Source organism: Leptonychotes weddellii, chromosome 8, assembly GCF_054177405.1.
Source record: "Leptonychotes weddellii isolate Sample4059 chromosome 8, ASM5417740v2, whole genome shotgun sequence".
Classification (NCBI taxonomy): domain Eukaryota; kingdom Metazoa; phylum Chordata; class Mammalia; order Carnivora; family Phocidae; genus Leptonychotes; species Leptonychotes weddellii.
The window spans coordinates 72188995-72216673 of NC_138376.1; the positions used below are offsets into that span (position 1 = coordinate 72188995).

At 35.3% G+C, this 27679-nt stretch overlaps 1 protein-coding gene across 1 annotated transcript in view; it reads left to right on the top strand.

The window, feature by feature from the left end:
• The window catches only part of FUT9 (fucosyltransferase 9), a 175061-nt gene extending 154374 nt beyond the window's left edge, over positions 1-20687 (top strand). The window contains exon 3 of the mRNA XM_006727560.3: positions 7720-20687. Within this exon, the coding sequence (XP_006727623.1) occupies positions 7728-8807 (1080 nt within the window). The 5' untranslated portion in view covers positions 7720-7727 and the 3' untranslated portion in view covers positions 8808-20687. The remainder of the gene's footprint in view (positions 1-7719) is intronic.
• Positions 20688-27679: the final 6992 nt, after the last annotated feature.

Genomic DNA, 27679 nt, shown 5'->3' on the forward strand with positions numbered 1-27679 from the left:
CAACCAATGTCTTCTTGCCAAAAAGTAAATGGCATCTCTCCCAAGGACAGAAGGCATTTGTCTCAGGATCTAATGGGAAGAATTGTGAGGACTCAGAGCAGGAATGCCCATGAGAAAGGTTCAATGGAACGTGAAGTGTCAAGGGAATCTTTGAAAGTGAACTGATGAATATATAAAGTTTTACAGTACCTCGAGGCAGAATATAATTTGGTATATAGTATTGAAAGTATAAGACATTTTTATTCTTGGAGAGGATCTTAGCATAAAATCATAGGAAGAAGTAAAAGCAAAACAAAACAATAACAAAAACAACCCCCCAAAATAAATATGGGTAATTCAAATTATGAACAGTCAGGGTAGTATTCAGAAGACTTTTGCAGAATCCATATTAATATCATGACACCAAACGCCATAATGATTATGTGGGGAACATCGTTGTTCTTTGAACTGACCAAACAGATTAGTAATAGTTCAATTAGATACCACCTACCACCAAATACCTAAATTCTGGGTGGAGTCTATAGCTTAACATAAAGTGAAGAGTTATGTTTGTTGTTTTGAGAATTTATATGTAGTTTTTTAAATCCACATAATTATGGACATATTTTGAAGGATTCTAGGTATATACTTCTTAACCTGCAGGAAGAAAAAAAGAGGAGGTGAGATAATTAGTTGGGTTTTTGTTTGTTTGTTTGCTTGCTTGCTTAAGGTTTGTTTTGTTGTGGTTGTTCGCTTGGATTTGTTTATTTCAAATAAACAATTATAAATAATAATAAAAACAATTATAATTAACATAGACAAAAAGGAAATTATTCCAAGTTTATGGAGTAGCTCTTAGAACTGAAGGAATAGCTGAAGAACCAAGCTCAGAAAGGCAGGATCCCAAGCGGCACCTTGGATGCAAGTAGTAGAGTTTACATAACTGTCTTGTAAGGAGCCTTAATGTGATTAATCAGCTCCAACATTTTCCATCCTGACCCTTCCACTCAAGTTTCCAAGTCCCAGAGACAGAGGTTGAGTTATCTGGATCTTCTGCCCTATGTTGGTTAGGAAATGGGGAAATACTCTCTGCAATCCCAAAGATAGCACACAGGAGGAGAGAGATAATGTCTCAATAGGAAATTGGGATATTATTATCAGAAGAAGGGAGAGTGATTCAGACAGTGAAAACCAACAAATATTTGCTATAGAATCCTTTAAATATAATATGCTTATAGAGTAACCTTTTGTTAAAAATGTGATTCCATGAACTATTGAAAGACCCTGTTTATATTCATTAGAAATTTTATATTGTATATTTATCCAGAATATTTTAATAATGAGTTATGTTTTGAACTTACAGGAGATTGTATGTGTGTGTGTGTGTGTGTGTGTGTGTGTTGTTAGAAATGGTAATAATTGGGCGCCTGGGTGGCTCAGTTGGTTAAGCGACTGCCTTCGGCTCAGGTCATGATCCTGGAGTCCCTGGATCGAGTCCCGCATCGGGTTCCCTGCTCGGCAGGGAGTCTGCTTCTCCCTCTGACCCTCCCCCCTCTCATGTGCTTGCTCTCTCTCATTCTCTCTCTCTCAAATAAATAAATAAAATCTTTAAAAAAAAAAAAAGAAAAAAGAAATGGTAATAATTTGCATAGACGTAAGAAGGATTTATTATTCCAAAAGAATTTCAGCTGTGGTGGGAGCTCTGATTCTTGACTATAACAGAGAGCAGTAACATAATAGCAAACACTTACATAGTGCTTTCTCTGGTCCAGGCACCCTCAAAAGCACTTTACAAATTTTATTATAACAGGGAAGAAGTCACAATGAATGACAATCATTTTTTTCCTTTAACTATTTCTAACTTTAGTCCACTTAATTTGTCAATGATTCATTTCTGGTCTTGGAGGCTGGTCTGAACCTATCGGAAGATCCCTAAGTGGATCCAAAGTTCCGTTCTTTACGTGGATGAAAAGTCTTAACCATTTCAAGAATCATCCCATTGTGCACCAGCACAACAAATAGAGAATAGGTGTACTACACAATGACTGGCAAACATGTTGACTCAAGACCTCCTGAGGGCATAAGGGAAACTCTCTTCCAACCCCACACGCCTGCTACTGTGAGCCAGAGAGGTGGGCTGAAGAATGAGTGGGGTGGCTGCAATCTAGGAATAAAGTCCCAAGGGGCAAGTTAATGCCCAACTGTCCTCTTCTGTCTTTTAAGTTTTAGGCAGTATTGAATTCTATTCTAAATATACCCGTTTCTTTCAATGTAAAATAAGGATTCAACACACACGCACACACACACACCAAAAATTTAAAGTAGAATTACCATTCCTTGGAGAAGCCTCCTATTCTCTTTGGTTTCACATTTCTCTCCCTAATATCTTGAAGCATATTTATGATGTGAGAATCACACTTGAACCTCTTCTATTCCAAGCTCCCTTCTGTTTAACTCTCAGTGGAACATTCCCACAGTGTGACACAGAAGGTAGTTTCTTAGTGGAAAGCAGAATTGTATGCACACCAAATCCCATCAAGTTATACTTTTACTGAAGATTTTGTTAATTCTTTTTTTTTTTAAAGATTTTATTTATTTATTTGAGACAGAGAGAATGAGAGAGAGCACATGAGAGGGGGGAGGGTCAGAGGGAGAAGCAGACTCCCTGCCGAGCAGGGAGCCCGATGCGGGACTCAATCCTGGAGTCCCTTAGGTCCCTCAGTCGCTTAACCAACTGAGCCACCCAGGCGCCCGATTTTGTTAATTCTTAATTCTAATATCTTTATATTTTTATGGTACTTGAGACTATCAAAAATAATTGTGACGTTTTAATTATACTATTTATTGTTATAATTTGCTTTATGCTGTAAATGTATTGCTCTCTCTGGTGAGAGCTAAAGTAACACTGCTGTGGGTGCTTTAAAAACAGGTTGTATAGATTAACAGTTCAAGATGTGTTGGGTATCCAACTGAATTTTAGTTATGAGGAGTAGGTTTGAAGGTTCCTGTCAAGGGGATGTCAATTAGGCTCCAAGAGGCAAACTTTCCTAACAGTTTCTGTACAAAGCAGGGGTTACTGGGTAACTGCCCCTACTGTTCAGTAATTGACCCAGTTAGCAATGAAAAGCTGAGGGGAGAGGTGTGCAGAGAGTTAACAAAAAGAACCTCAATACAAAATGTCCAGGAAGCAGAAAAACTGAGAGGCACACAATGAAAAGAACATTGTTTCTTGCCTAGTGACCTTTTTTTTTTCATTTGGCCAAAAAAGAGTCATGGAATTAAAGTGTACTAGATAGATGCCAACTTTAACACATGACAAAGAGGGGCAAAACTAGGAGATTTTGCTCATATTACAGATATTTAGAGATATCTGTATGTCAACTGTGATGGTAGTTATTCTCTAAAGGTATACATGTTAAATGCGCATAGAAAGCAACTAAGTATCTATTTCTTCATTCACACTTGGCTCATTCTTGCTTATCTTGTTACCAAGGATTTTACCTTGCACATGGTAAGGACTCAGCAATCCACCCACTCATTCATGCAACATATATATATATATGTATATAGCATTTATTAAACACCTACTGTATTCTGGTGATGAGGATAAAGCAGTGAAGAAACAAAGCCCTTCATAGAGCTTGCACTCTGGTTATTACGTTTGCTAGCTGCAACCTGGAGAATCAGTGAACATAAAATGTAGTGCTCTTGACCCAAACTGGAACCAATGATCTGGGTTTGTTTGAAAGTGTGCTCTGCCACTTCTGAACTGGGTGACCCTGGGCAAGTTTCTTAACCATTAGAGGCTTCAGTTTCTTTATCAATAAAATGGGATTACAATGAGGTAATATATGTGTTTGTGTGTATATATATGTGTGTATGTTAACATAAGTGCTAAGATCAATGTTTGACACTAGTTAAGTATCATATAAGCATCAGGTATTCCTGTTAAGGGAAATTGCTCTAAATTTAATGTATGGATAAACAGTCCTCAATTATAAAGTGTAGAGCCCAGAGAAATCAAGACAATAAAACTTGAGGTGCGAAATGCACCTCAATAGACAATTGATGTTTGTATTATTTGTTCAAAGAAGATTGTAGAAGGCGAGAGAGAGCATAACCCAATGTTAAGCTAGCTACTTATATCTCTGGCCTTCAGTTTTTTCTTTTCTTTTCTTTTCTTTTTTAAGATTTTATTTATTTATTTGAGAGAGAGCATGAGCAGGCGGAAGGGCAGAGGGAGAAGCAGACTCCCTACTGAGCAGGGAGCCAGACCTGGGGCTCAATCCCAGGACCCCGGGATCATGACCTAAGCCAAAGGCAGACATTTAACCAACTGAAGCACCCAGGTGCCCCAGCCCTCAGTTTTTTCATCTGTAAAGAAGAGGTGATAAAAGACTTTCTTGATAGAGGTTCTATGAGGATTAAAGGAAATGATGTGTGCAAAGTGCTTGGCACAAGACCTAGCTGAGAGTGAGCAGTTACTGAACAGGGGCTATTAAAGTTGTAACCTTATTGCAATGAATTGACATCATTTATTTAGTTTTTGCCGATTGCGTTTCAATTCAAAAAGGACTTAAGAAAACTTTTTCAATGAGAACATTTCTCTCTCTCTCTCTCTCTCTTTTTTTTTTTTTCTTTCGAGAGAGGGAGAGAGAGTGCAAATGAGTGGAGGGGAGGGGCAGAAGGAGAGAGAGAGAGGGAGATAGAGAATCTTAAACAGGCTCCAGGCTGTGTGGAACCCAACGCATGACTCAATCTCACAACCCTGAGATCATGACCTGAGCTGAAATCAAGAGTCAGATGCTTAACCAACTGAGCCACCCAGGCACCCCATCAATGAGAACATTTCTAAACATCATTAAACATTGGTCTCATAGGAGAAAAACACTTCATTGCTCAGTCAAATCATGTATAGTAAAGATTAGTATTACTCCATTAAAAAAAGAGATCCTTCCAGTAACTTCCCTCAGTCTGTAGATCCCAGAGTCTTGTAAGAATTGAAAGATTGTCCAACTAGTTAAATTTATAAAGTAGGATCAAATGTACATGAACCTACATAAACCGACTCTTGAATTGTGTCATAATATATTTTAATACTCTTTATTGCCAATGTCTGTATCTGTGTTCATAAGGGAAATAGACCTTTTTAACTTTTTATATTTTCTTTTGGTAATAGGTTAATAATTGGCTTCACATAATGAGTTAAGCTTCTTTATTTATTTTTCTGTTTTCTAGAATATTTTTAAATGACAATAGTATTCTCTATTCATTGAACAATTGATACCACTCCTACAAAGCTATCTAGGTCTACTGTTTGTTTTCAGTTATCATTTATCAATTCCACTTCACTAATTGCTATTTGTTTAATAAGAATTTATTATTAAAATTGGCATTTTTCTACTTGTGCAGATATATAACCATCCATTTCATCAGTTTTTCAAATTCATGAGCATAAAGTTACTCCATATAGTCATTTCTTATTTTTTTTTTAAAGATTTTATTTATTTATTTGAGAGAGAGAATGAGATAGAGAGAGCATGAGAGGGGGAGGGTCAGAGGGAGAAGCAGACTCCCTGCCGAGCAGGGAGCCCGATGCCGGACTCGATCCAGGGACTCCAGGATCATGACCTGAGCCGAAGGCAGTCGCTTAACCAACTGAGCCACCCAGGCGCCCCAGTCATTTATTTTTTTTTTCTGTTGCATAATCATTTGCTCTTTTTTTATATTTAAACTGAATTTCTTAAAACAATAAAATAAGTTGAATTTCCCTTTTTCTTGATTTTTCTTGTGTGAGGTTTATTTTAGTATTTTTTTCCAGTTTTATTGAGTTATAATTGACATATAACTTATATTAGTTTAAGGGGTACACATAATGATTTGATATATGTGTATATTGCAAAATGATTATTATAGTAAGTTTAGTTCATTCATCACCTCACATAGTTACTATGTGATGTTATCAACCCTCTCAAATTTCTGCTCTGAATTTCAATGATTTCAATCCTTATCTTAATTTTTTACTTCTTATTTCTTTAGCTTTGGCCCATTGTTTTTTGTCCAGCTTGTTCAATTGGCAATTTTGTTAATTTCCCAAAAACTGTGCAAACCTGTAAATTTCCTTTAAATAAAGTACTGTTTTAGCCACATTCCACAAAATTCGGCATGTAGTGCCAACAATGTCATTTAGTTCTAAACAGTTGAGATTTCTTTCATAGTCCTTTCTATTTTCTCTGTAGCTCAGGAGTTAATTAATAGTTTCTGAACATATTTGGTAGACACTTTTTTATTTTCCTTTTGTTATTGACTGGACAGGGCTGAAGTTAAATTTGATGGTAAGTCTCAGTCATTGATTCCAATAATTCTGTTCTGGAAGTGCTCCAGGATATAATATCCAGAATCTTTGGATTCACGGAATCAAGGGAACTACCTAGGGAATGTCATATGCTTTAAGAAAAACTTCATAACAACAACAAAAAAATGTGATTTTTTTAAATGTTCACATAAATTTAGATAATTAAATAAAGAACAATTTCTCCCTTTTTTCTTGAAGGAAACCTCTCATGTTTCAACACTAGCTTTTGATCAAGATTTCAAAATATTTTAACGAACATGAAATTGATAGACCACATTATTTTGGTGAAAAGAATAATGAATTTCAGAGGATCAGTAAGAATTTGATCAAAAGACAGTTTTGCAAACATACTACATATTTTATCTTTGTGTTCATATTCATAAGAAGACATGAATGTCAAAGAAAACCTTGAAGACTCTTGTATTAAAAAAAATCAAAAAGACTTAATTCACCTTATTAGCAGGAATCTGCTATAATTCACAAGATCAGTATTGTTCTCCATGAAACATAATTCTTTTCTTTTGAGAATCCATTTATTTTTATTATACTAATGTCATTTTAATGCTAAGGAAAAACTTTTTTTAATGCCCTGATACCACATGAGAATGTTTTTCTGATGCCACTAGAACATTTTATTATCACAACCTAGTATTTTACTTTATCAAATTTTTGCATCAGTGTACTCTACTAAAAAACAAAACAAAACAAACTACAGATATCAAACCAAGGGCTGCCATTTTTTTTACAAGAGGACTATTGTGATGCATTTTTGGCAGTGAAGATGAACTTATACCAAGAAACCAAAGCAAACTTTTTTTAAAAAAAAGTTTGAAAATAAATAAATAAAAATTAAAAAAAAAAAAGTTTGGTTTTCTACTGAATTCTATTTGAGCTGCAAAGTTATATTACAATCTCAGAAATGCACTAGTAAATAATTATAATAATTATATATATAATTAATAATAGTTATATAAACTAAGGAATGTTCACAGATATGATGTGGTTTCAAAGTATTCAAAATTTTAATCATAGCCTCGGTGATGCTTGTCTTTGTGCCAGCTTTCTAGAAACAAATAAAAATATAACAGGTAAGGATGGCATTGAAAACAAACGTAACCCGGTGGGAAGATATGCTGGCACACTTAGAACAAGTTCTGACTCATTATTTATGGAGTTCAGGGGAAAGTTCCTTTCAAAAGCAGTTTCTTGGCTTAATGAAAGCTCCATTTTTCTAATGGTTTAGTAACACTAAAAAAAGGAAAATGCAACTGATTTTGTGATTAAGTGTATTTTGAGATGCATCACCTGTTAATCTCAAATTATATTTATGATGAACTTTTCATCACTACCCCTACGTACCCCTCTATTCTCTTTCTGTTTCACAGAAAAAATTATGACATCAGCATCCAAAGGAATTCTCCGCCCATTTTTAATCGTCTGCATTATCCTGGGCTGCTTCATGGCATGTCTGCTCATTTACATCAAGCCCACCAACAGCTGGATCTTCAGTCCAATGGAGTCAGCCAGCTCAGTGCTGAAAATGAAAAACTTCTTCTCCGCCAAAACTGATTATTTTAACGAAACTACTATCCTGATTTGGGTGTGGCCATTTGGGCAGACCTTTGACCTTACATCTTGCCAAGCAATGTTCAACATCCAAGGATGCCATCTCACAACAGACCGTTCTCTATACAACAAATCTCATGCAGTTCTGATCCACCACCGAGACATCAGTTGGGATCTGACTAACTTACCACAGCAGGCTAGGCCACCCTTCCAGAAATGGATTTGGATGAATTTGGAATCACCAACTCACACGCCCCAAAAGAGTGGCATCGAACACCTGTTCAACTTGACTCTGACTTACCGCCGTGACTCAGATATCCAAGTGCCTTACGGCTTCTTGACGGTGAGCACAAACCCCTTCGTGTTTGAAGTGCCAAGCAAAGAGAAGTTAGTGTGCTGGGTTGTAAGTAACTGGAACCCTGAGCATGCAAGGGTCAAGTATTACAATGAGCTAAGCAAAAGCATTGAAATCCATACCTATGGGCAAGCATTTGGAGAGTATGTGAATGATAAAAATTTGATTCCTACCATATCTACTTGCAAATTTTATCTTTCTTTTGAAAACTCAATCCACAAAGATTACATCACAGAAAAGCTCTACAATGCTTTTCTAGCTGGCTCTGTACCCGTTGTTCTGGGGCCATCTAGGGAAAATTATGAGAATTATATTCCAGCAGATTCATTCATTCATGTGGAAGATTATAACTCTCCCAGTGAGCTAGCCAAGTATCTGAAAGAAGTTGACAAAAACAATAAGTTATACCTTAGTTACTTTAACTGGAGGAAGGATTTCACAGTGAATCTTCCACGATTTTGGGAATCACATGCATGCTTGGCTTGTGATCACGTGAAAAGGCATCAAGAATATAAATCTGTTGGTAATTTAGAGAAATGGTTTTGGAATTAAAGTTTTCCATCATTTGCACACTTGGAAAACTTATTTTGGTGAGCTATCATCCAAGTTTTGAGGATAAGAAGAGAGACAACATTCTGCTTTTGTGTCACAATTTATTTTTATCACTCTCTCTTGGGTAACATGTATATTTTGATGGAGATTTCTGAGAGCTCAGCATTAGCAATCACTCCCTTTGGTTTTAAATTATCCTGTATATACCTAATTATGTGCACTGAAAATTAATTTATTCTTTGCTACCATTTGTAAACATTATTTTTCACATTTTGTAGTTGTTTGTAATGTAAGTTTGTGATATGATTGTTTCTACATTGATCAGCTGTTTAAGCTATTTGAGAGATGAAGATGCACATTTTAAAATATGAAATATTTTCACTAAATATTATAATCTCTAGTTCCAAGGTTGCATAATGTAACAAAGGAAAAGCATTTGTAATTGAGTTCTAACCTCTTTGACTTCAAAGTGAACAAAGTGTGTAACTGTCTCTATTTGATCTACTTTTTACCTGTTTACCACATTTTTTGTGAAGGAAGAATTATTCATGCAGTGAATAAGAAAGATAGTGAAGCAGAACTGTTTTATTCAGGAAGCTATTAGACTTTTCATTTATTTTCATTAAGCTGACTTGCAAATGCAGCCATTTGTTCTTACGATCTTAAGTTAAATTATTCAAGTATTTTTAAATATCCAATTTTGGGGGATTTGTAGAACCTGGGAAATAATCCTGACAACACTTAAGAATATCTAGGATAGTTCTCTTCCCAATCCTTACACTTATTATTATAATAAGGCAAATAATTTCCTCAAATAACAAAGGAAAAGAATGTGTATAGATACAAATCATATTTATAAGTGGTACATTTATGTACAATTTTGAATAACATATAAATTTAAAATATTTTTTCCAAGCCCCGATATTTAAAAGTTTCATTTTACCATGTGGACAAATAAACAGACAAAACACTTTAGAGGTTTGCCCTATCATTTAAAAAAACCTAAATAAAACTATCATTAAGGTGTTATATATAAGATATTAAACATAATAAAGTGAAGATCTATAGAAAACACACAATGCTAACCTAGAGTAAGATCTCAATGCACATTTATTGAATGAATAAATGAATGTCATTGAAAATCATGGGAAGTTTTTTGTTTGTTTCAATAAAGTGACAGTTCTGGCATAGAAATATTAACTGGAATGATATTTTATATTTCATTTTCATAATTATTCATATATAGCACATGTGACCATGGCCCTCAGGGCTTTACAGAACCAAAATAAACTTGTCATTACACTAAGTTCTTGGAAAATTCATCCCTGAACCTGCAGTTGCCATACAGCAATTTTCCTCTATGAGGTTGAGAGCTGGATATAAGCAGAGATTAGTAGGTGAGAAAAGATGGGATGTTAAGGATTCTTCAAGAAAAACATTTCCCAACAGAATCTTTAATGACTATTCCATTCAGGCCAAAAACCCATCAAAAGAACCAGAATGTTGTGATGACACCCTTTTGGATCCAACTGTGACTTATTCTAATAGTCCTGTTACATGTTAACATTAGCAGAACACAAGTCCACCATCTTCTACATCAAATGGACGTTAGATAGAGGCAAACTTGAGTTCAGTAAGTAGGAGCTATGTCCCGTACCCCAAACTGCCTTGTGTGGGAATGAGCTCTCTGGAGAACCAGAAGGATTGGAACAGAGGAAGATCCTGGCATTAGATGGAGGACTGTTTGATCCTCAGGTTCATTTCTTTACCTATGTCGAACAGGCATGTTGTGTCAGGCAATGCCCTAACCAGAGCTAAAGATGAACAAGGTACTGTGTCAGGCAATGCCCTAACCAGAGCTAAAGATGAACAAGGTACTGTGTGTCACTGCCCTACAGGAACTTACACTTAAGTGGCGAGATACACGAAAGCTTTCTTCAAGTCTATGTTTATGCACATACTCCTCTCAGTGGAGTTTATATGAGTCCACTGCCGATTCAATGAAAATAAGATAGCAAATTTCCCCAATTGCTCAGGGATTTGACATATTTCTGAGCTGCAAACTTTGTTTACTCATTTGACCCAATGTAGATTTCCTCCATATTATCTCTTCTAACCACACTGCATCATGAAATGGCGTGTCTGTGTGGATGCCCTCCTAGATAAGGACAGATCTCACCCATGTTTTTTCATCAGGTTAAAAAAGTCTAATTCATACATTTACACTGACTTTGTCATCTTTTTGACTTACAAAAAGCATAGGGTTCTAAACAGGTTGCATGGCTAACATGTTTAGAAAGCACCTGTTTTTCTCAAAAGCAGCAAAGCATTCAGTGTCTTGACAACCCATTTTGACTGTGGTGGGTGCTCCTGATTTCAAAGAACTGAGCAACCTAAGGGCATTGCCTCTCTTGTCAACTATGAATTTGGTCTCTTTTTTAGACCAACTATAATCACATGCTGATAATATGACCCAAGTCAAGGCAATAATACTAAGTCACTAACTAGCACATCTATATATTGAAGACCCACTACCAGGTCCCAGAAGAATAATTTATCTGAATTTGAAGTGCCAAAATGAATGTGTCAACTTACCCCATCAGTTCTGGGAGCATTTATCTGTAATTTTAGGGCTAGACGAGTATTATAGCAATGTTTACAAACCAATCCCTTTATTCTATTTATGGGTTAACGAGATCCAGAGATAATATTTATTCAAGAAACATGTTCACACACACACACACACACACACACACGCACAGAGCTAGCGACATAGCCAAGATTGGAATGTAAGGGTGCTGTATCTCTTAATTCTATGTTATTTTTCATCATAATCTCACCTAACCATATAAGTATGTCTCAATTCCTGCCTTATTGGTCTAGTTAGGGCCTATGGAGTGGTACACTCTATGCGGAAGCTCTTTGACTTTTGAAAAAGTATATAGCAAAACAGCAAACTTGTTAGCATTCTTTCTGTTTTAAGTATTCTAGGAGTTGAGCTTTACCAGAAGAAAATGGACTTTCACTACATTTTAAGTGAAAGGCAACCCTCAAAGATGGTATATGGTTCTCAGGCACTCCATTAATAAATCCCATGGACTGCAATTCTTTTAATGGATATCTCATGGTGAAAGATGTGGATTCAACAAAATTAGCTTGCTGTTGGTTATAAAAACAAATAATGATGCCAGGGGATAAAACAGAATAGGCCATTTAAAAAGTTTTATTCCAAAATATCAAAAAAACCTATTAATTTCAATGGCCTGAATATTTAAATGTTAATTATTATAGGCCTTATAAGTAAGAATATATAAATATTAATTATTACAGGTCTTCTTAGTAAGAATATATACTGAATTCTCCATATCCAGCAGTATTAAATTCTTAAAAAAAGACATGACAGTCATATTACATGACAGCCATAAATTTTATAATACGAAGTGGAGACTGGAAAAAAATTATCTTAGTGGGAAACCAATATCAGCTTAAAATTTTACATTTACTACATGAGTCTTGAGAATCCTAGAACGTGCAGAAATGTTTTCTGTTGTGAGGGCTTAGAAAGCTCAGAGCACTTGAGGTATAAAATGACAGAATATTCAAGAATTATTTGCTGAGGCTTTAAATTCTTGCCTCCAATTGGAGGTTAAATATGGTAAGAATAGGAAATTATATAATTGATACCTTTGTGATTGCCTATTTTCAAACTAGATTCCATGAGTCTTAAGGTAATGCCTTTGCCTTTGTCTAAAAAACGTCTTTGCATGAAGTAAAGCTACCAAAACAAGGTTTAGGTCCTTACATTATAACCTTGCATTTAACCATATCTTTGAGTTCCCTTGAACTCTGATCTCATTTAGGGGAACTTCTTAATGAATTAATTACAATCAAACTATTAAATATAAAAACTTCAGGATCTAAAGGATAAGCACAGTGCCTATCACAGAGAGGGATCTCAACAAATATTTGTTCAATGAATAAAGAAATTGCATTGGAGGTCATGCAGAATTTTATTTAACTGTGAGAACAGTTCCAGCTTATTGGTACCAGTTAGAGATTATATTTTATATTTATTTCTTTGGTCAGTTTACTGACTGGATGCAAAGGGAGGCTTTATGTCCTTCCACTCTTTCTGCATCTTAACACTCCAAAAGAAGTAACATTTCAAGAAAGATTTAAAGGATTTGGAACATGTTAACATTCTATCCAAATATGAACACCAACTGTTTCTAATAGGAAAGACAATTAATATTTGAGGAGCATATAAAGCATATAAAGACAATTAATATTTGAGGAGCAAGCACTGTGAAGGGCACATATTTATTACCAAACTATGCACGGAGAGAGATGCAGGTTCTTTCCTCCCTAACTGCACTCCTTTGTACTGCAAACATCAGTCAATTAAGATGATATTTTCTTCTGGATGTCTCTCATCTAAAGATTTGGTAGCATTTTGCAAATGGGTAAGCTCAACTACGATCCAAAGTGTTCTCCCTCTCAGTAATTCATATTGAATGCATGCATATTCATAAGCATTATATAGAGCAATTAACAGAACAAAAATGAGAGAGAGCCTGCTAAACCAGACAAAGCTAGGCTGGGTTATAGGTTCAACAAACTCATTTTGAGAAATTCAGCTAACCTCTCTGGACCTCGTTTGCAAGGCTTCTTCTGACACTGTTATTCTCCCATCTAAGATCTAAATTGACCACATGCGTGTATTTGCAAATGAAATTCCAAAGACCATATCATTTTTTGGAGGTAAATATTTCAAACAGATTTCCCTCTTATTTCTCTGAATAGACGCTCAAGGTGTAAAACTGACTATTTAAGTTAGTATGTGGAAAGAACCCAATCCAGTGCTTGGAATATAACAAGTGCTCAATTAACTGAACCTATTCCTTTAACTCCTTCCCCTCATTCTCTACCTCGTCTTTTATAATTCATGTACTCACGATTCACTGAGACCTTAATTGCCTACAGAAAACCAACCATATAATGAACATTATTTTAAGATATTAAAATTTTTTCTATATCATCCACATTCTTATTACAATATTTTACAACTTTTTATCAATGCAAAAATTTCAGGGGCAGTGGAGGCACAGGGCAAATTCCCAGATGACAAGGAGACAGGGAGCCTAATTTGAGTAAGCCAGATTGAATATATCCAAAAAAATTTAGTTTACTATATATTTTTCCTTTGATCTACTTTGAAAATATTGTAAAGAATTAAAAAAAAAAAACTCTCCAATGTCAGCTGTCTTTGCCAGTGTAACTGGAAATTTTAGCCTGGTTCCTGGGTCGCCAGACCTAGAATCACCAGAGGCATTTATGAACAATACTGATTCCTTGACCCTGCTCAGGCAATTCTCTTCAAACGAGTCCAAAAAAAACATGCTTTTAATACATTTCCTAAGTTAGTCTGCTTCACGCTATAGTTTATAAACCATCCTGACTAAGCCAGGGCTTCTCAAACACGTACATGTCTTTGGAACTTCCTGGGTCAGCTGCATAAGAATCATTTGAGAAAGTATTAATAATATACAGTTTCTGATTCTCTGGGTCTGAGATTGGAGCTGGAATCCGTATTTTAAAAATCTCCCCAGACAGTTCTGATGTGCTGCCAGGTTTGAGGTCTACGTCATAGCCACCTATCAAATGGAGTGTATTCTGTTGTTCACCTGACACAAGCTAACGTCTTTAATTGTCCTGGATATGTCAGTAAAGTGTTTCTCTACTTTAAGAACCAAGATATTCTACATGCCTAATGATTTCATGCATGAGCGTGGCACTGGCTAACAAATCCCTTGATTTGGGGCAGATTATCTACAGTCTCCAAATCTTCTTTTAAGTTGTGAGTGGTTTAGAGCAGTATTTCTCAGGCCTAGATGCACATATGGATCACCTGGAGAAGATTTAAAATTGTGGATGCCCAAACCCCATCTCCAGCGATCTGATCTTATTGGTTTGAAATGGGACCAGAGACCAACGATTGTAGACACTTTAGATGATCCTAATGTAGGGCCATCTCTGGGAACCACCAGTCTATACAAAAGACCTGCTCAATTTGCGACCTTGAAAGAATTATTAGGAAAAGAAAAGTTTATATACCTTGAAAAAATATCTCTCATTCTCTTTTTTAGGTTCTAAATGCATGTTTGTGTTTTGCAACATGAAAACTGGACTATTCACTTACTAAGATCCTTTACAGCCATAAAATTTTATGCTTCTGTGACCTGCTAATCCACCGTATGTTTAACAGAACCTCTTTTCCATGTCCCAAAGCCCTTGCTTGATGGGTGGAAAAGTAATTTGCAGTTGGTATATAGCAATGAACTAGCTGCAGCACATGGAGTTTTGGTGACTGCAGATTTACAATTCAATCTCAGCTCTGCTGCTCCCTAACTGTAGACAAGCTACTTGACACATCTTAGCCTCAGATTTTGCCTCTGTAAAGTGGGGGAAGCAGATTCCCGATGTGTGTTTTTTTGTGTGTGAGAGAACAAATGAAATAACATTTAAGTGATTAGATACTGTGTTCAATTAGAATCATTTATTATAACAAAATATCACTGTGAGGAATTCAAAACTATTTCCACAATTTCAGTTCTAAAACTGAAAATGGGGCGCCTGGGTGGCTCAGTTGGTTAAGCCACTGCCTTCGGCTCAGGTCATGATCCTGGAGTCCCGGGATCGAGTCCCGCATCGGGCTCCCTGCTCGGCAGGGAGTCTGCTTCTCCCTCTGACCCTCCTCCCTTCATGCTCTCTGTCTCTCATTCTCTCTGTCTCAAATAAATAAATAAAATCTTTAAAAAAAAATAAATAAAAATAAATAAATAAATAAAACTGAAAATGTTAAGCAGACAGCTTATAAGAATCATTGCAAATTTAAGGGGCACCTGGGTGGCTCAGTCGGTTAGGCATCTGCCTTCGGCTCAGGTCATGATCTCAGGGTCCTGGGATCGAGTCCCTCATCGGGCTCCCTGCTCAGTGGGGAGTCTGCTTCTCCCTCTGCCTCTCCCCCTGCTTGTGCTCGCTCTCTTTCTCTTTCAAATATATAAATAAATGAAATCTTAAAAAAAAAAAATCATTGCAAATTTAAATAAGCCAAAGGAATAATGTTCAGGAGAAGAGCAACAAATATCTATAGTGTGGAAGCATGCATTCGCATCTTCTTTAATTACTCAGTAATGGAAGGGGTGTGGGGCTGGCAGTGGGAGCATATAGGCATTATTTGCATTACTAAACACATACACCATTTCTTAAAATAATTGGAACCCAAGCAGGCCTAATTTCCCCTCACTGTTATGAGCAATCAGTAAATTAGCAGTCAATTTAGCTTATTATTAGTTGGCATAGCTTATGTCACAGGATGGAATAGCAGGAAGATTCTCAGAGGTGATTTTTCTGGTAAGGACAGGGGCCCCGAAATATTCAACAATCTGACTTCACCCAGCACGTCAGCTCAGCCACAGAGGAAGTTAATGACCTAAGTTAAGAAACAGAATCAAGCCTTCGTCCACTTCTCCTAAAGTTAAAAAAATTCTGAAGTCCCTTTAAAATGTTAGAGTATAAATTCAATAACCAAGAATGTATTGGCTTACTGGTGCAGAAATAAAATAATTCCTAGCCAGACTGTAATTAAGACTGCTCTAATTGCTAATTGCATAATAAATAAAATTTTGACACGAATAATCTCAACTGTTCACTTGCACAATTTCTAAATTGTACTTTAAGCAAAAAAAGTAAACTTAAAAAAATTTTCTACATTTATGTGTCAAAAATGAATAATATTCAAAATAGTAGTTTTAAGCAGTTCCCAATTGTCTCACTTTAAAGAACATTAGAAATGTTTATTTCAGATACAACATTAGAAAACTTCAAAAATTAAATTATTTTTATGAATTATCTGGCAACCAAATTATTGAATTAGCTGTATACATAAAGTGTATTAAATTAAATCTTGCTGGAATCTCGCTATGAAAAACAAATATAAATTTTGTCTGAAAATTTCTAAGAGTGATTTTTTTCAGAGGTATGTTAACTCTGGTGACTCTTACTGCAGATTTTGCTTTCCATTTTGATTAATGAAGGTGCAGGAGTTAGAAAAGCAGGCTCACAGACATGGTACCCAGACTAAATTAACAACACGGTACTATTAATTATGCAAGAAATATGTGCCAGAGTTACAAGAGTGCATTTCCCATCTCAGATTGGACCTTCAGTCCCTCAGATGAGACAATCCTGAAGATGCCATCCTTGTCCAAGGCCAGATTGCCAAAAGAGAGCTCACAGTCATCTAGGACAGGATATGTGTCTCCAGGGACTACAATGAGATCCAGGCCTGCCACACACTGGTTTTCTTCTTTAAGAGCCTTGAACTAACGAAGAATGTCTGTTTCTATGTAAAAGTAGGAGGAGCAGTCCCCTTTTTACATGATAGATGGCCTATCTCAAATATTTTACATATTATTTAAAAATAATGAATCGAAGGACAAAGACTATTGTACTTGAGACCAGGAGTTTACTGACAAGAAAAAAAAAATCATTTAGCTTGTAGGTGCTTTACATTCGAATCAATGAGGGCTCTTGGACTGGAGGATGTAACATTGGAAATGGAGATAGAAAAACATAGTGAAAATAATGATATCTTTTTTTACTCTTAAATAAAAAATTTAAATCTCTAGAGCTATCAGCATGATGGCAGCCTTCAAAAGCAAAGTATTTATTCATGTGCACTTTTCCCCTCTTTTCTCCTTTTTTCTTTTTTTTTTTTAATTTAAGGTTGGATTTGGTAGGAGTCAGGGTTAGTGGAGTAATTGTGACAATATAAAAATACCATTTTCATAAATCATACATAAGATGAAGGTAAAAAAGGAATGTTTGCTGTAGGAAATGCAACTGGTCATTATTATCTGAGTGAAATTATTGAGATTAATCATCTTCATTGGAATAATGTAGTTTATTCTGAATCTGAATAACCTGTGTATAAGGAGGTTTTTAAAGGGAAAAAGTAAAGAGCTAACAAGTCTCAATGTAGATTCCAGCTCACAAAGCTGCAGGAAGGAGGAAAAGAGTAGCAAACTAAGGATTAGAATTGCTAATCCAGGTGGTGCAATCTACTGCATGATTCAATAGCTTTTTTGGTTCACTGACTTCTCATCAATCAACAGTGTGGTGGACTTTACATTAGAGTCACCTGAGAAGTTCTTATTAAATCTTGATTTCTTGATTAGACATTCTGGTTTAATTAGCCTGGCACAGAGCACAGGCTGCCATATACTCTTCTAGAATTTTCCTTCTTTCCTTTTTGCTCTCTTCCATGTGGCCATGTCACTGCTCTGGGAGCCATAAGAAAGAAGAGAAAATAGTTACCAGGCAATTTCTTTAGGAGTTCTAATTAAACAGTTACTAAAGAAGAAAGCTGCAGTGGAGTTTACATGTTTTCTCTCGTCTCATTTCCTCAAGAACACACATACAGACACACATAAGCCTACACTTTTTCTATGTAGTTCAAGTGTAACTTTGAATAAAACAATGTACACTCAAGTAAAGAAGGTCAAAACTATCATGGTGAAACAAAATGTGCCAATTCTAGCCAATATGTGAATTGTAAGGGTCAGTAATCCATAAACTATTTGGGTGATAATTGTATGTTTTATTAATGTAATGTGATTTTGCACTATTGTACTGTCATATTTAAGCAGACTCTTAAAAATACTCTGAAGCCTAAATGCCAAATGTACAGTTTATAGTTCATGTTATTTCTGATAAGGATTTAATTGCATTGTGCTAATAGTTGTTTAATGCTATTAACTTTCTGTATGTGTATAATTGCAATGCAGACCCCATAGGGTTGTTGTAAGCACACTAATTACTCATCTGGATTTTTATAGATAAAATCACACATTGATCAGAAACCACTTTTCTACTTATTTTTTTGTAGAGTATTTTTCCACACTTGAAAAGACATGATTATTTTATATCAAACATCAGCTTTTCTTTAAAATCTTATTTTAGTAGCCAGTGCATGTTTGAAATAAAATGTGTTAGAAATTATATGAAGATATTAAGGTTGTGTTATATTAGGTGAAAAAAATGCATGCCATTGGTGAATCATGCAACTTTAGGGGGGCATTTACACTGCCAACTCATACATAGTCTTTGTCTCAGTCCTTGTGCATGATTCGTGTCCTTTCAGAAATTCTTTTTAAACTTGAGTAAAGTGAAAGTGTTATTCTTAGTGCTAATGAGCCAATAGAAAATGTTGCTTTGCTTTTTTCTAACTTGGCAGCATAATGTGGTAAAATTCCCTCCCACCCCCAATTTTCTTCTTGGAGTCTCTTGTTGGCAATAAAATACAAAAAATAAAATCATTTGTTGGCAACTGATACAATTTACTGCATAGCAATTTATTATTATGAAAGCATGAAGATGTGAAAAACATCATCTTAATCAGTTCCATACTACGAACATAATATTCTGGCAGCTTTTTCTACAATCGAGAAGAGTATGTCTTTTTTTTTTTTTTTTTTACACTACCAAAATCAATACTACTGCCCGGGGTAGGGGGGAGATGTGTGTGGGAGTGGAAAACACTTGAGGCCCGGTCTGCACAACACTAAATTGGGCAATAATAGAACATCCAGGCAGTGTGAACAGCCAATCAGTGTACTTGGTAGAGGAAGGGGGGAAAAAAATTTTCTTGGTAACTTGGGTGATTAGGAAAAAAATTATTATATAGAAAATATGACTTTTGGCTGCAAAGACCAAGCCTCTACATGCTGATAATTTGTAGTAGTCTTTGGGAAGAGAAATTACTCCATTCAGTGAAGTTTTGTTTATGTTTTTTTGTTTTGTGTTCTTTTTCAGAAAATACACTTGTGCTTTTGAAAGGGCTTAATTCCAAACAGATAATATATGTGGACTAATGACCACTTCCCAAATGAAATTAGTCATTCATCATAATATAGTAAGGCTAGAACATAGCACTTGGTGACTTAAAACATCAATATAAGCATTTATAAGCATTTATACTGTTGGAAGGTAATTTTATTTCTATGTTATTAAAACAGTAGAGATCCTATTTATACATTTATTTATTTATTTATTTACAGAAGTTTGGCTCATTCAAGTTCAATTTTAACTGCTTCAGTGAAGTTAGTAAAGAAAACAGTAAGAAAAGTTGAGTCTAGCTACTATTCCAAGTGAAAATCATGCAACTGAGTCTTGCTACATCCTGGAGTGAAGCATTAATCCAAATGTTGAGTAGCCGGTCCTGGCAGTGTGGAGGCCAACTTCACTGACCAGGACGTTGTATATGTATGGCATTCAACAAACAATTGATCTGGGCTCTTAGTTTGCTACCATATTGTTCCCTGCATCAATTCATCTTGTAAATAACATGTTATGGCAGCTAAGCAAATATTTTAATAAGCCATGCAAGGCAAAATGCCATAGGAAATCTGTATATTCAGCTATTTGAAGAACTTGTGGTTTCCACAAATTAAACTGGAGATGTCATTTGAAATTTCCTTCCCTTAAAAATGCCATTGTAATGTGGATTTCTGGCCCATTGGTGTCTTTCTGGGTTTATAAATATATGGTGTGTTTGCTATAGTTACACTTTTTTGAAATTTTGTTCAGCAATTGATAGTGACTTCAGCAGTTTGTGCTAAGATCCCAAGGCAAAAATAAATGTATAAAGGGTTTGAGCCTGTATGTGTAAGAAGAAACCTCTTTCTTCAATCATATTTCCTATATTCAATGTAAGTACTTCACGGATTTACCACTGGAGTTATTCCATGGATGTGTAAATAATGATGTTCCATTCGGGCTTAGTGAATTCCTGTACTGTGAATATTTAAAATAAAAGAATTCAATTAAATGTGCAATAGTTAGTGCTGGTTATTTATAATACTTACATTCAAAATCATTCACTTGAGAAGATTCATTTTGACTTACAGCAAATCAGGATTCCCTGTATATATTGAGTTAAAATTTAAAAACAAATATATTTTACAGATTATACATTTACAAATACTAAATCAAAAAATGTCAGTGGGTGTACATATGTAAACTCTTCTACACTAGTTTGTTTCCTTAATTTTGCATTGTTAATGGACTTGGGGCTGAAATTAGATCCATTAATGATTTGGGTTTTTGTGTGGAGAATAGGAGAATCTATCCAACCCTTGATTTTGCCTTGATCCTAGCTTGAAAGATGCTTCACCATGCATTCTCAGTTCTCTATGACTCTGGATACTCTCCTGATTGTTTTTACTCAAGTATATGGAATCAGTTACCAGTAGCCTAACGTCCCAAGTGTATATATCCATTTGGAATTTCTCTTTTCAGCCATATGCCTCTAACTTCCAATTGTCTGTTGTCACCTCACTTCCTAGAGACCCATTGCCTTGGATAGCGCACTAGGAAAGGATTTTAACACCCACTTCCCCTCTAATCTTTCATGCACTTAATGGCATTATTACAAATTATGTTGCCCAAGACAAAAATTTAGAAATCATTCGTGATTCTTTTTCTTTCCTTTCCCCCACATTTACTTGACCGTGAACTATCTCTTATGTATGTCTCCTTTCTTCTAAACCACTGTTCTTGCCCCATGCAGTTATTGGGGTCCTCAACATTTTCTACATGGACTAAAGCGATAATTTCTTTTTATTTTCTTTTTTTTTTTTAAATATTTTATTCATTTATTTGACAGAGAGAGACACAGCGAGAGAAGGAGCACAAGTAGGGGGAACGGGAGAGGGAGAAGCAGGCTTCGTGCCTAGCAGGGAACCCAATGTGGGACTCGATCCCAGGACCCTGGGATCATGACCTGAGCCAAAGGCAGACAGTTAATGACTGAGCCACCCAGGCGCCCCAAAGTGATAATTTCTTAAAGGCTTGAAAATCACCTCTCTACACTACCACCAGTGAGAAAAACAAAGAAAAGGTAATAGGAAGAGAGAATTCAGCTATAGTGTTGATTAGCCAATAATTTTTTCAAAAAGTCATGCACATGTTAGGATCATTCCTTGGTTAAGCATTGTTTTCAAGATATATTCCTCAATTGGTAGCAATTTGCATACACTTCTTTGATATTTGGCTTCTATCAATTTTTCTAAGCTTTTCCATTGTGATGCTCTAGTCATGTTTGCTCTCTGTGATAGTTTTCACCCAATCCAGAGCCCAGGCCTTTTTTCTGCCCAGCAAACCCTCAGCATCCTGAAGATTACACTCAAAGGTCACATCCACTATGATGTAAAATATATTCCATATTTAAAATCTATTTCAGAAGTTTCAAAGTCAAGACAGCAGGTAAGGACATCAGCATTTTCATGAAAGAAGCGAGTTGTGAAATAGTCCTTGAAGAAAGAATTCAATTAGACAATCTGAAAGGATGTGTGGATAGACCTTACAATGGAAATATGAACAGTCTTGGAGGCAGGATAAATCGAATAAATATGGCTGATTTTAGTGGTACATCTATAAAGAATAATATTAGATAAAGCATTAGAATGTTAAAAAAAAAAAGGTCAGAAAAAAAAAAGAATATGAAGTGCTTGACACTTAAACTGACAAATACAGACCAGGCTGGTTGGTTTGAAATGATTTATACTGCAGTGTGATATAAAGTCATTGAAAATTTACAAGCAGATATACAGTGTGAGCAAAGCCACAATGCACCTTTCCAAAACTCTAAATCATGAAAAAATGAAAACAAGCATCATAATATCTTACCCACCCTCATGGTCAACTGCAATGTGTTGTAATGAATAGGATCTCTCTTTAACTGAAACGAGACCGTGTCATGTGGTGGCTTGAAGCATCTGGGTTCTGGAGCAAGACGCCCACATTCAACTCTGCTCTCTCACTACCAACTGTGTGGCTTTGGGAAGGTCATTTATTTCTCTTCACCTCTGTTTTCTCTCATGGAAGACAAGCATAATAACACTTTACTTATAGATCTCTTTGACGATTAAATGAGTTAATATATATAAAAGATGTATAACAGTATCTGACAAAGTAAGTACTCAGTAACTCTTAGCTATCATTTACAAGCAACACAAACTTTTTACTAAACATCTTTTCTTCAGTTCCTCCAGTCTCTATTAAACTGTATTGTCCTAAAAATATATTGTTTTTGTTAAAGTCTTCTATCTCCAAATTAATGCTCTGTTGTTGGGTAGGTAGAGAAAGTGGTTTTCATCACAGAGAAAAGTCAGAAAACATGACTGGATGTATGCTAGAGACAGGAATAAAACTGAATGTTGATAACCTACTCTCAGTAGCCAGGTACTCTGAAACACAAAAGTTCCTTGTAGAGCAGACTCTGCTTTGGGAATTACCATATCTAAAGTAAACTGGTGATAGCTTTAATTCAGAATGTATCACATAAGCAGTCTGACAAGCATCCCTGAGCATAGAACCAGCTTGAGGGAAACTGAAAATTTCTTTCTGGATAGGAAATTCAGTTTTGTTCTTCTAGTCTTTTCTTTCCCCTTCATCTTACACTTAAAGAGGACTTCTAAATTTTTTTTTAAATACCTTTAACAATGGGTATGTTGCCATAAGTCAACAAGGAGATAAGCCCAATTCCCAGAAACTGGCAGGGTCATGAATCCCTACAAAACACAGTTCAGTGAAAAAAGAGCAAATACATTATTTTTCAAGGTTAAGCATCCCTCTAGTGTTGCCAGATTCTGTCAGAATATAAAATATTAAGCCCCAAATCAATAGCTAGGCCTAAAACTCGGGTTTTAATTAGGCAAATTGTAATTACTTCAAGTAGAAAATACTGTTTTTAGAGTTTATGAGCTTAGAAGCACAAGAAAACATTTGCATGACCATTTGGCCACTCATTAAATTTGTCAACATATGTTATTTATTTTAGTAAATGATATGTTTGCCAATGATCATTCTGCATCTGAACACTGCATCAAATAGGTTCCCTAAATCTATGTCCCAAATTAGACTAGTGTCAAATATTCTTTCTTTGAGGTTTTTATTGAATAAAATTTGGATAAATGATCAAAAACATTTGAAAAAATGCTTCACAAAATATTCATCTTTTGAAGAGTCACAAAGCACTTTCATATATTAAAGTGACCAGGATGTCCTTCAAAAAAGGACTTTGTTTACTCTTAAAATTTAACTCAGCAGTTCTTAACTATATTTCATCATAGAAATGCTGTTTTTCCATAATGCTAATTTATATCACATAAAAGTAGTGGTTGAAGTAATACTTTGAAAAATGTTGCTCTAGGGTCAGCTACTTTTTGTTCTAATGCAACCTAGGATCAATATCACCAGACACTTGAGTCTGTGGGTCCTTCTCAATACCTGCCTTTGCTGTGGGATTGTGATGCACCTTTGTCTGGCCTGCATCCAAGCTACTGGGTAACTCCAGATTCACATTCCATGCCCATCTTGGAAATCAAAAGTCCTCTCTAGGGTATATCCAGTCAGCCGCACAGTCAGAATTTCTGATTTCCTTCAGGATTTTTAGTCTAGATGCTCTAATTAGAACTAACTAAAACTCTTAACAGTTTCATTAGTTATTTGCCAAAACACCTCTGTCCATTGAATTCCCTTATTAGATTACCTAATAAAACTATTTCCCCTGTAAGTTATATGCAATGACCAAGAAAACTGAAAGATCACCTTATATCTTCAGATTTGTGGATGATGAAAAAGAAAAACACTAATCCTGACTTTGGTACAAAGCACATTGACAACAGTGAGTTCAGTTAAGAAAAATTCTTGATCCTGTTCCTTTTCTGCCCCTCACCCTAATAATCTGCAGCCTCAAATGCCTTTCAGATATGATCTTACTAACTATAGTGAGACAGAGCAAACAATAGAAACTGAGACCTCGAAACAGTTCTGCCAACTGTGGCAGGGCAGGTAATAGAGAGGCAGATACAAGTTTTAGATGATAAAAGAAAGTTCATTCTAGTACCTAAAGCATTATGTGATTTCCACAGGTTGGGGCAATAGACAACAAATGATAGTTGAGGACCAGGGAAAGGATTAAAAGAGGGCAGAGGAAGGAGTAAATACATCTCTATATGTCAAGGGGAGCCCAAACAGGGAGGCAGAACATGGCACAGAAGGCAGGAGCAGATGTCTGGAAGAAGAGAGTGAAGGAGGGGTGGCTAGGGTCCCCTTCATTTGAGAGAAGGTTTGTAAAGATCAGACTTGTATTCTATGGAGACCAGGAGCGACATGATGTCAGGGACTCAGGAGAAGACTGGACCAAAGGAAGAACTCAGAAGCTCAGTGAGCAGAATGGATACCAGAGGTGAGACCACCTTTGTGGTCTTTAGCAGCTCCTTAAGAAACCTGATCAATTTTGATAAGTCTCTGAGCTTATCTAAATGATGCTCTAGATGCTCCTATACAAGAAAAGAAAGCCAGGAACTCTAAATTTCCAAAAATCTCCTAGTTTAGCAATCTGGTCAAGTAACTGAAATTTTTTTGGCTTATAAAGACACTCCTAGGGCAAACATTTATTCCAGCAAAGCTATAGACAAATACTGGTGTGATTTTGAGAACTACATTGTCATCAACTCTCTTCAGATGAGCCCTTTCTAAAGAAACAGCTTTTAACTGTTTATTCCTAGAGAAGAATTAACTCTGTTGGAGTTACATTTTTACCCAAACAGCCATGTAAGAGATATACAGAAAAGTGTTTATCAAAAGCAAAATAATCTACAATATTTATCTAATTTTTCTATTATAAAATTGACATATAATTTTTATTCTCTGCATTACAATATACTCTAGGAGATCTATTTTTTTTTAATCTTTGTCTTCAAACTAAGCAAGGAAATAATACAAAAAATAATTGTTTTCCTCACTTCAGGAGCAGGAAAAAGTAAACAGCATCAATATAATATTCATTATTTTAATGTAAAATCACTCAACTGTCTTTTCTATCTGTATGTCTACATGTATATGTGTACAGGATAGTGTTAATTTCTTAATGCAGCCTTTAAGAATTGCATTTCCATTTTTAAATCCTAAAAATCTTTACAGTTTATAAAGCGGCTATCCAAATCTATTTTCTAAAATGGTCAATCATCAGATTATATCTTCAATCAGATCTAGAAATAAAAATGCTAATATACCTCTTAACCAGTGTTTTGAAAACTGTAGAATCAATGTTTAGAATTTCCAGTGAATGAAACCACAATAATATAATTTTCAATAAGTCTGAAGTTTAAAATTCCCCAGTTTTAGTACCTTAAACCCTCAATAGTAACTTAATAATGTGAAATATGCAGACAGAAACCTTTATTCTATCTAAAATGTAACAGCAGCCACCGATTTTATGTTACAGCATTTATTTCGCCTGGATTCTTCAGAAAACTTTTTGCAATTAATCAGCTGTAGATTCCTATATACTAGATGATTTCATAATGGATACTCTCCTTATAGCCACTATAAATTGATGGCAAAATTATTTCCAGTTTGGAAATAATTCACAATAATTAATTATTATATTAATTATTATGTTGAGTCACAATAATTTATTATTATATTAATTAATAATTTACTTCCTTAATTCACAAAATTGGCCTTAGAGTCCTAATATTTCATTTGTTTCAGTTAAAATTTTCTAACCAGTTCCTTATGAGCCAACCATATTATTACCTATTTATTAAATAAATTTAAATGCAAAATACAAAATTCACCATTTCATTAAAGTAGATTAAGCTAGCACATTAATAATCTCTGTTGACCCTATCCTGAGTTTTATTATTAAAGCTATTTTCTGACTTCCAACTTTTAAACACGATGCAAATGTGTATCATGTTTCTTAGGCTCTAAATAAAGGGTACATTTTTTTAAGCTAATAGCTATTTGTCAAATAGAGTTAAAATAAATCCCAAGTTTGTATTGATTTATTGATCGATACTTTTGAAATATGAGAACTTGAGATTTTACCAAGTTTTTTTTGTTGTTGCAATAAAATCTGAGGTATTTTAACTAAAATTGAGGTATTTCTGGAGAAAATGCTAATAAGATAAATCAACAGGAGCTAAAGTAAGCCAAAAGAAAACTTAATGAAAGTTTTCTGAAGTGTGGTTTAGAGAACGCACAGTGCCAAGCGTCTTGAGAGCGGGACCAGGACAGGGAAAGCCCGAGAGAACTTCCAAAGGTGCCCCGCGGATGTGAGTATGTCTTTGGTGAGTATGGCCGCCTGCATATGTATCATGATGGGGCGTCTGTGTTTCTGTATGCTCGTCTGTATGTGTGTATATCTGGGTTGAATATGCGGGGGAGGGGAAGTCCTTTTCTTTCTCTTGGCTTCATGCTTCATTCATTCTTCTCTCTGGGCAGATAGGATTGTAGAGCACCTCAGTATACCTATTTTCCCTCCAAGGTTTACAATTTGGATCCAATCGTACACAGGCATTCACTGGCTGTTTCCTACTTAGATTAGCTAGCCCCTCTACAGGTGAGGGCTCAGAGATGAAAACTAATTCATCCGGGCAGACTTCCCTAGAAAGGCTACCACATCAAAAATCTCTGCAGCAGTACGCCCAAATCTCTAACAAATTTCATAGTGATCCCAGTAGTTTTTACTCCAAAATAAGTCCTGTGGTCAGGATTTACATGATAATAATATTAATAATAAATAATTGTTGATAACTTATTATTAAATATATTAACCATATCAATTAGACTGATATATATTTCCTAATAATTATAATAATATAATTATTAGTTATAATTAGTAATAAATTATAATGATGATTATAATTAATTAAATGAAAATAATAGTAAATATATATTGAGAGTTTTCAATCATCCAGGCAATATTTTAAGTCACAGTTGACTCTTGAACAATGTGG